Below are 10,795 nucleotides of genomic sequence, written 5' to 3' on the forward strand. Positions count from 1 at the left end.
TCAAGTTTCCCAGAGGCTTCATACTGGCATAATGTTTGCCCATTGGTTCATAATGGACCTAAAATGATCCGAACACCAGGACGTTCTTGGCAAATCCGACGCAGGGTGCGAGCTATGTGTTCTGTGCCGATGTTGTTCTCGCTGTAATTTACTCCGACTGTGCCCAAATTTTTCATGTCTGAGATTCTACTCGCACACATGGAGTAAATACATCTATCTGTACATTCTGGCTGGTGCTGTAGCTGTAGAGCAACAAATTAGGCGCTAAAGTTTGCAGCTTATCCAGGCATACTTTCCTGAAAACAGCTCATAAAACTAATTTGTAATAAAGGTAAAGCTTACATTCAGTGTCCCCATACAATATGAAAAAGTAGATTTTAGTCGATGTCCAGGTCTGGAGAAGTTTGAAAAAAAAAAAAGAAAGAGATGATGGAAAAATGTTTGTGTTCCCAGACTGTTGGAGTTTCTAAAAAAAATCAAATTCAGAATTTCAGTGTTTGTCATGGTTTTTGGAGCAGGCAGCAGGCACTGCCAAAGTGTTTACCGCTATGTGAGAGAGTACAGGCCGGTCTGACGTTGTCAAGAAGCAAGCCAAGAAGTCCGGTGCGTGACTGCAAAACAGTTCTGCTTCAAGTGTCGCATAACTGCACCGGATCCTGACATCAGCCACCAAATTATTGTGAAAGAAAACGCCATGTTTGTGTTGCACGTATGCATACATAGCATCACAAATAACCAGACATGAAGTCTTTCTGTGCAGTTACGCCGCGATGCCGTGTAGTTGTCACTGTGCTGTTTCCATGGACACAGTGAGTAAATATAGCTGCAAATGAAAATTACATTTGGCTTTTTCAACTCATTCTCGGTCCCTGTTTATAAAAGAGACTCGAAAATAAAGGGTGGGAAAAAATAGAATGGGCAAAGACGCTGCTCTTTCTTGTTGCTCACTTTTTTTCTTTTTTTTTAGCACGGCAGCTTGAATGAAACGCTGTGCACTAAGCTTGTCTGGGTTTGGTATTAATTAATTTGTGTGACGGCGCCTAGGGTACAGCACCTAGAGCTACAATCCTTCGGCAATTATTCAGGAACGTAACAGCGTCTAAGTGAGATTGTAACTTATGTGGTAATGGCTGGGGTTTTATTACCACATATTTACATATTAAACGGATAGCGGTTTTTACCTAACTGCTGGAAATTTGATTCTGAAAAAACACGGGGTTTTGAACTGAAGAAATGTGTAGGAACCATGTGGGTTTATATACAACCAAAGCACTTGTAATCATCAGGTTTTAACCACTGACAGCAAACACTAATGTCACCTCATGGTACATCTATATGGTGACTGACATCACAGTGACTTTATGATTCCTCTGCATGTTAATAGAAAGGTTTTAAATTCCAATTTTTTGCAGGGGAACAATAACAGCCCTCGAGCAGCAACCTACCACCTAGCGAGGATATGTGGTGGATTTTTTTCTGTAAATTAACCATTTGGTTGGCAGTTCTCACCCCCACTGGGTGCAAATGTTCCACTAAAAATGTTTCCCTGTCACTATTTTGAGGAAACTGATTCATTCGCTTAACCCTGGTCAGTACGATTGTGTTTGAGTTAAAGGATACCAACAGGAAATAGCGAATGATAGTGAAGATTCAGTTCTGCAGAATGGTCCGACTAGCTTCACTGCTACGGTTATATGGTGTCAACATGGCATCAAAGTTAGGAGTCTTTCTAGTTTATGGAAGTGCACCACTAAACTGCTATGGTGCCACTGTTGCACATTAGTTTACCATCAAAAAGGCTGGTGTTATATCCTCTTTGCCTAGGATACGTGTTGATGCTGCTGTAACAGCTGCACAATCTGCCATTGTTTTTGGGACTTTTTTCATGTTTAAGAGCATCACCACAGAGATAGCGAAGAACCTCTTTCCATTTGACCGCATGCTTTCATTGGTCTTCTCAGCTTGTGATTACGGATGCTCTTGTAACTTGTTTAGGCTTTTGAGGAAAGAATACAAATGAAAAAGCCCATCTGTAAGTGACACCATACGGCCAATTGTCAGATAACGAGCGTTTGAAAACGACGCTGTTGCCAGTGATGCCACTGTGAACATGATGGGTTTCTAATGGTGAAGTGAATGAGTATAACTGCAGATTGAAGCACAGGTGTTTACTTTGTGATGGCAATTCATTAGAACATAACAGCCTTTTTTTGTATTCTAATGACACATGAAACTCCCCTAGCTCCTCCGTCATTATCTATGCGTGCCACCAGGGATAAAACAGAATGTGTTGAATAGGCTTAGCAGTGCTCAAAATGAGCATTGTGATAAATTACTGGAGGCTGTCTAATTTTGTTCTGTTTTTCCTCTTTCTCTACCTCCCCCCCCATCCCTGTTTCTGCCTGCAGATGAATTCAAAGCCTTCCTGAAACGCTTACCCACTGACCGCTTCTTGAATGTGTCCACGATCGCCAAGTTCTGGACCTCTGATTTGTCCCTCCAGAAGCGCTACGCCCAGCTGGAGTCCAGCACCGCGATGGTCCTGGCAAAAGCCCAGAAGATCGTCAGGAAGCTGTTCACCCTGAGCAAGCGCTGCCCTAAACAACCTCGCATCAGTCTGCCTCGAGAAAGGTAGCTCACCGGGATGCACTGACACAAACTAAATGAAGACGGCATAATTTGTCATCCCCGGGAGTTTAGGCGAATGCGTTATGCTGAGTTATTACAGCTGTAGGCTCGGTAACAGCACGTTCGATTGGGGCACACTGGGAAGACCCAAAGCTGTCTGTCTGGAAAGAGCAAAGCTTTGGATTTACGGAAACCCCTAAAAGCTGCGCACACAGGAATGTAACAAACATAACTGTGCACTGAAATGATGGCATAGAAGAGCCATTTTCAGTTCCACAGGTGCCTCAAACAACCCTCAATGAACGGTTCCCTTGGGCCCAATAAATCCAAGGCTCCAAATAAGTCGAGTCTTTAAGGAACCAGTTTTGAAATAGTCCATTGCTTAATGTAAAGAACCTCTTTTAAAGGCTTCTTTGAGCATTTTAAATCAAAATAGTATGTGTAGGCTGAAAACCAAGATAGTCGATGGTCATTTTGACTTCATTCATTTACAGACTAGGAAGGTATTAAAACTGTAAGTCCAACGGATTTATTGGTCAAACACAGAATCATCAGGGAAAAACATAAACCCCTAAAATTTGTATTAACTTGTGGATCCAGACTGAAATTTTAGGAATGGACTTTACATGTACACATCTGCATCCATCATTATTATACAGTTAATGTTTGGGTTCTGTTGGTCAGATGGAGCAACACATTGTAAGTTGCCAGTTTGGGATTTGGGGAATTGTGATGGGCATTAGTCGTTCATTTCCGAAGATTATTTTCTTAATTAATCAACCTTTATTTGCATCTCATGCTATCACCTGCCATCAAATACCTCCAATAAAAAACACCTTTACCAGACCATCCTCTACATAAAGAGCTTCTTCAACTGGCCCTTTAAAGAACCAGAAAGCCTCCTAAAGAACCAAAGAAGAACCATTATTTTTCTGAGTGTGGGGTACACACTTGCTGCCTTTCAGCTGATTCTCATTTTAAAACATTTGTTGATTGCTGGCAGTGTGGGTTTTTGTGTGTTTCAACTTTGGGCTGCCTCTGCTATCAGCTCTTTGTGTTGCTGTGTGACACCTGGTGAGCTTGCTGACAGAGTGTTAGCAACACCAAGTTGATAACTGCATCATCTGTTTTCATGACCCACAACAATCCTAATAACAATTCCACGCAAACGGAATATTACCCAACATTTTACATAAGCCAAAAACCGTTTGCTGTAATGACTCAACCAAGACCCTTATTATTCATCCGATTCCAGACGGTTGAATAAATGTCAGAAAGAAAACTTACTGAAGGCCAGCAGATGAATATCAACTCGAATGAAAAGTCTTATGAAAAAAAATAAAAATAAAAAAAATCCCCGCTGATGAGCATTTACTGCCACTGCATCCGAGCAGACAAAGAAAAAAAAAAAACGAGTAGCCCTGTTGTTGAAACCACCACTTCCTAATAATATGACAGGCTAACTGACTGCCTGAGTGAATTCTACACCTGTGGTTGATTTCTGAGCAAAAGAGCCGTACGAGCTCCTCTCGGCTGTCATCGCACGGCAAGTCTGTTCCGCCGTGCTCGAAATAAAGACGCAAAAAGGAGGGAAAGGGAGGGAGTAAGAAAGATGTGGTAGAATCGCAGACGGGATGAGAACTTAGGGGAGGTGGAAGCAAGATGTAGTGTTGGGACGGAGGCAGCGAGAAAAAGGCGAAGAGAGATGAAGGGTCTAGTTACAGGTTGTGGGGGCCTGGCCGGGGTGAGGTGTGTGTTATTGTGGCACGCTGTAATCAAGTCCTCTCCCGGTCTGACAGCTTGGCACTTGTTTACAGAGGACTTTAATTTCCCTGACAGTCCTTTCCCTCCACCCATCACTCCATCTCCCCTTCCTGCACTCTGTCTCAGCTCTCGCCTTTATTTCTCTCCCTCAGTCACCTTTGTGCCGCCCGGCTCTCTCCATCCCCGTCTCACCCTCCCTGTCACTCAGAGTCTTAGCCCACTTTGTACCAGCAACAAGTTATCGTAGGGGGTGGGGGGGAGGGGCTGCAACAGCTGGAAACAGCTTCCTGTTTTCCTCTGCACAAATCCATTTGTTTTATCATCATTCATTTTTGTCTATTTACACAGGCCTGGGGGGGGAGTGGAAGGGTAGGAGGGGGGGGGAAGGAATCGCTGGAGCATTTGGGCAATGTTGTGTGTGATTTCCTGAACTGAGCCTTAGGGAGAGAATCTCTGCAGAGCCAATTTTCGGTCTGAACTTGTTGCTGCTGTTACTGCACCAAAGTGGATGGTAATTTATGTATGTCGGCATTTTCATCTCCACCGCGGATATACACAAACACCCACCCTTCTGCAAAAAAGGTGTCAAAGTGCCGTGGATAAATAAAAAATAAATAATAACAAATATTAGTTTTTCCTCCTCTGGAAAAATGGGAGCAGTGTGATCTGGAGACGTCCTCGCTTCAAGCAAATTTTCAAGATTTCGCATAAATCCGCTTGACTGTCGTTTTTTTTTTTTTTTTTGAGCTGGAGACGAGCCACCGGTTTGATTGCCAGCGGTCATCAATCAATCAGTTAATCAAGCAGACTGATATTTATATTGCACTTTTCCTGCAAATGAAATGCAACACAAAGTGCTTTACAGATTAAAAGAATAAAAATGCAATAAAACGATACAAACAACCCCCCACCCCACCGTCATGTTATAAATGTGGGACTCCAAACACAAGGATTGAGGAACTGAGGAAATAACAGGTACAGCGAAGAAACAACAGATGAGATTAAATTAAATAACATAAAATAATAAACTTAAATTAAAGAATAGTAAAATATAGATAGATAGGTGAAGGACAAAATAGAAGTCAATAATATTATTGTCAATAATATTAATAAAACAATAACATAAAGTAAGAAACTGTACATTAAATAGATTAAAATAAGTGAATAAATGGAGAAATTAATAAATAAAATTAGTTAAAAGAAAAAAAAAAAAGTAATCTACTGAATCAATTAAATCAATCAAAAGCCTGACTTAAAAGATGGTTCTTGAGCAACACTGACATGTGGCCCTACACATGAGAATTCTTCACCCTGTCAGTGGTATTTCTGTGTATAAATGACAATTATTTTTAATGGTGAGATGTCTCAGACCCCCCTTGATGTCAGGGAACCTCATTGAAACCACTAATGAATTAAGAAATTTGCATATGCAGAGCTGGTCGTATAACGCTGCGTGACCTCCAAGCATTTTTTATTTTTATTTTCTTATAAAGGCTAATGTATTTTTTCAGTTGCAATTGCAATGCAGCATATTTATGCTAAGCTAAAAATAAATAAATAAAAAAATCCAGCAGTATGTTGCGACACTGAGCGTCTGTTTCACGCTGAGCGCTCTGAGCCCTTTTTAGACATGCAATATGGAACATTCCTCAATCTGTTAAGTGATGTGACATAAGCCACTCTTACGTTAATGTCCCTTATAGCTTCCTCCAGACATGCAGTGATTGACAGGTGCACAGTATGCATGCATTTTATATGTATAAGTAATTAATGAAGTTACTGCTGTAACAGCTGCTGTCACAGCACTCAATCTGTGAAGACACGCATATGGATCCTGCTGCTGTCTGATGCTGCAGGTATTAAATAAAGTGAGAGGAAAAACTCCTACAAACAAATGGAAACAACAAACTGAACTTCAGCTCTTGTTAGTGCTTTTGTCAAAAGCTGTACGAAATTCGCTTTTAGAGAATCGTAGTCAAAAAGCAAAGCAAATGAGAAGGTGTTGTGTGATTCTGGCACACAAACGGTATCTTTTGTGCTCTCCGTGTTGGTGCTCAAAAAGCCTTCAACGATTCATTTCACACAACTTGAACTGTGGTATAAGCTTGTGTGTGTTTATCCATTAATGCGACGGCACGCAGTTCAGACTGGAAACCTTACTGGGGTCGACCGCTTACAGGAAACAGGGTGACCTTTCAGACATGACGCCGGCATGTTCAGATGCTGTCAGATTAACAGAAAGCATTTCCAAGAGGGGCTTTGGTGTTTTTATCTGTTCGCTCCATTAGAGTCCCTGTCACTGACCCCGACCCAAACCCAGTCCAGCACCACACACACATATATGATCTGAATACCTATGTAGCAATAGCTTTATTTCTCATTCCAATTTGTCTTGTTTATGTACTTGATACATGCTCATTAGAATAATACGACTAAAATAATTCTTCCCTCACAGTTATTTTTTCCTTTGTTGTCTGCGCAGCTTGTTAGAGGGATAAAACAAGGCAAAACACACCTCTCCACGAGAAATGGGTGGCTATTTAGAGTGCTTTTTGATCATAATGGTGGTCCTGATGCTAGTCCTGATGGAGCTGGAGAGGCATTAGATAACACACAGCTGCCTTACAACTTCGCCCGCTGGAGTGGAGAAGTAGGTGTTGTACCTCTGTCTAACTTCCAGAGCTCGCCTAGAGGCACCGTTGCTGCCTACACGCCGGCCGGGCTGCATCGCAAGCTGATGTCAGGGAGGCGCACAGTCTTTCCTCCTCATCAGCCTCCTTCCAGCATTGGAAATTGTGGAGGAGGAGGCAAGTGGCCTTCACTGCTGCATCTGCCACTTTTGGTGTAGTCTGACTCGACAGATGTAGAATTTGGTTCTAAATCTGCCAAATTTCTCCTCCTCGTCCTTTATCTGTGTGCTACTTATTTCAAATTATCCCACCGTAAATAGCATCAACCATCTCCAAGCAGCAACCTACACTTCTAAAGTATTGTCCAAGCTTAGGATCACATAAATAAGGCAGCTCTGTTTGTTTATTTTTGGTGAATAAGCCATTTCAGTGACAGGAGGAAGTTACAGTCAACACTTTTCAGGGGCATCAGTGCTACATCCTGGGCTTAGCCGGCTTATACATGAAATTAATACAGTGGGTCAAAAAATCCATTTGCTACAAATTCTATAAAAAGTACACACTTTTTACATCTAATTATTATTTTCTCCACATTCACAAAAATCTTTCGTATTAGTGAATCAGAAATAGCTGGAGTAAATATATACATTAATAGTGTACGTTCGGTTTCACTTTTGTGCCACACGGGCATTAATGAGAGTAACTCAATTTGATGAGTGATGAGAACAAAACCATCTGAAGTGACTACTGCTAACAGAGCACGCTCCATGTGTTTATCATCTTAATAGTCTGTATTATACTTGGCTGGGGAAAAACAGTAAACAGGACAGGCTGTCTGTTGCTGCAGTTTCAACAAAACGCTCCAGGATGCTTTCACTTCTGTACTGTGTAATCCTTTCCAGTTTGCGGTGCTTACTGAGCACCACATTGTAGGGTCTCTGTCTAAAATACTCCCACTCCTACTCCTTAGCTTGTTATCCACCCTTTGATGAAGTCTGACTGCTGGTTCGATGTAAACCAATGTCAAAATCTGTCTTTGCGAAATCAGCTCCAGGTATATTCCAGAACACCATGAAAGCAGTGTTGAACGAGGTTACAGCAACACTTCTGACCACACCAATCAGTGAGGCTGACCGCGGTCAGGGGTGAATCAGCCGTGGAACACTTCTTTCCAGCTGGCTGTTGTTAAAACAGTTAGAGCATGCTGTACCGTACATATGATTGCATCAGTGTGTTTTCTCTTCCCTCTCTGCAGGCCTGTTGGGTTTTGGCTGAACAGGGCTCAGTCTCTGCTCTACTGTAATGAGCATGGAGTGCTGGGCTCCTTCTCTGAGGAGGTGAGGAGCTGTAGCTGCCCTTCGGACCAGCCCACCTGCCAGGGTGTCATCCCGTGTGTCGTGGGTACCGTCTCCACCTCCTGCTCCCTGTGCGCCACTGACAACGCCACCCGCTGCGGAGCCTGTCACCATGGCAACCTCCTCCATCTGGGTTCCTGCCGACCGAGCATCGCCGCGTCCCTGGACCATTATCTGAACTTTGACTTGGACATGCCAGATGCTGAGGTTCTCAGAGCTCTCATATGAGTTTTCTGTTGGTTCTCAAACCTCTGTGGACTGCATTAGACACATAGGGCCTCTGATTACAGTAGAGATCATAACCAAAATCAAAGAGCATGCATTTCATGTACCCTTGTTTCATTGTTTCCTCCCCTTTGTAAGACTCACAAAATACTAAACATGCAACGGTGTGTATAGTAGCTACAATAGGCATGCAGTGTTAGTGAGAAAAGCCGGACCAGTCAAGCAAAACATAAAGAAGGAAGTTTCGAATAGGATCAGAATTCCTTTTGCTGTTTGCAGTGTGAGAAGAGAAGCCTCATAAAAAGACAGGTAGTCACAAATAGATATGGACATTCAAAGGATTAAATGAGTTCCCTTGTACTACTTCTGTCAAGGTCTGTATGGCCGTGACCAGAGTTGAACTCCATCTCTTGACACTATACATTTGCTGCTGTCTTTGATGAGGCTACTTAGGCTGTACTCACAGGCAGCTAAAGACCTGCAGGCAGATTTTGTTTTTGCAGAGTGGCCGGGGAAAACGTAGCTTTCATGAGGGAAGTGTTACCCAATTGACCGGTGAATGAGGATGTGAGAAGGTATACAATGTCAAGATTGGTTAAGGTTAGGGTAAGAATATCAGGATGAGCCAGTTGAAGGCATCCGGTCTTTAAAACCAAGACTGCACTTTGTTAGGACCAAGTCTGATGAAGATTGAGTGTACAGTTGTCAAGATATACAGAGAACAAAGAGACAAGCATACACAGAAATTCATGTAGAATTTAGTGAAACTATTGATTGTTCTTCGTAATCTGATTGATTCTTAATGCATTTTATTATTGATGCCCTTATGATACAATGTTGGACAGAAAGAAAGTTCATTTAAAAGTCATTGGACTCTTCATGAGGAGCACCACTCAGCCTGTGAGGAGAGTTACTAAATGTTCGCTGTGGCTCTTGAGACACCAGAGTTTGGAGACGAAGCATTTAAAACAGGAGAGTTTGAGAACCAGTGTACATTTAATATGCTTGTCATTATCTGTCTGCCTGTGGATTGAATGCAGCCTCACAGTTTGCTAATCCCTCTTCAGGTGAAGTACCTGCTTCAGCGACTGGACAGCAGAATAGAGGTCCACGCCATCTACATCAGCAATGACGTCCGTCTGGGAAGCTGGTTCAACCCGGCCTGGAGGAAGAGGATGTTGCTGACGCTGAAGAGTAATAAAAACAAGTCCAATCTCATCCACATGCTCATGGGCATTTCTTTTCAGATATGCTCCACTAAGAATTCAACACTGGAACCCGTGCCGGCGATTTATGTGAATCCTTTTGGGGGAAGTCACTCAGAGAGCTGGTTCATGCCTGTAACTCAGCCTGAATTCCCTGACTGGGAGAGAACTCGATTGGACGCCAGCGCCACAGCACAGTGTTACAACTGGACTCTGTCTCTGGGCAGCAAGTGGAAGTCCTTCTTTGAAACAGTGCACATCTACCTGCGAAGCCGCATAGTCACAGACGATCCAACGGTGAATGAAACTCTCTTCTATGAGCCGTTGGACCTGGATGACCAGACCTCCAACCTGGGCTATATGAAGATCAACACGCTGAAAGTCTTTGGATACAGCATGCACTTCGACCCCGAAGGCATCAAGGATCTCATTCTCCAGCTGGACTACCCCTACACGCAGGGTACACAGGACGCCGCCTTCCTGATGTTGCTGGAGATGAGGGACCGGATTAACCGGCTGTCTCCACCAGCGCCGCAGCCGCTAGACCTGTTTTCTTGTCTGCTGCGCCACCGCCTCAAGCTGTCGGCCGGAGAGGTGGCCCGCATCAAGGACTCCCTACAGATCTTCAACTCCAAGCTTCCCAATGCTTCTCCTGAACCTGAGCTGGCCCAGCTGTGCAGCTAGCTGAGCTGAGCACACTGGCCAGGTTCAGGAGTGATGCTACACCTAGAAAGTGGAGTCGCTGCTTCAGGGAGGACAGCCCTATACTGAGTTGGTCTGGTTTAAGAGAACATCCAGTTCTGAGGGCTGAATGCTGGGCCTGTCTTGTGGTCACTCTTGTCTGGTTTTCTGGTATCATATTTTTACCTTTGACAAACAGCACCATGTCCTGGACTTTTAGGAGAACAGCTGATACTTGGACTCTCTTTCAGAGGCTGTGCCGTGCTAGCCCGGAGGCTTACTTTTGCTATTACTGCCCTGCTTTTAG

At 43.4% G+C, this 10,795-nt stretch overlaps 1 protein-coding gene across 1 annotated transcript in view; it reads left to right on the forward strand.

Moving 5' to 3' along the window:
- brinp2 (bone morphogenetic protein/retinoic acid inducible neural-specific 2) overlaps positions 1–10,491 on the forward strand; it is a 168,201-nt gene extending 157,710 nt beyond the window's left edge. Inside the window, exons 6-8 of the mRNA XM_008298627.1 lie at positions 2,409–2,631; positions 8,278–8,584; positions 9,670–10,491. Coding sequence (XP_008296849.1) covers positions 2,409–2,631; positions 8,278–8,584; positions 9,670–10,491 — 1,352 coding nt within the window. The remainder of the gene's footprint in view (positions 1–2,408; positions 2,632–8,277; positions 8,585–9,669) is intronic.
- The last annotated feature ends 304 nt before the right edge of the window (positions 10,492–10,795 follow it).

This window comes from Stegastes partitus, unplaced genomic scaffold (assembly GCF_000690725.1).
Source record: "Stegastes partitus isolate 25-593 unplaced genomic scaffold, Stegastes_partitus-1.0.2 Scaffold1334, whole genome shotgun sequence".
NCBI lineage: Eukaryota > Metazoa > Chordata > Actinopteri > Pomacentridae > Stegastes > Stegastes partitus.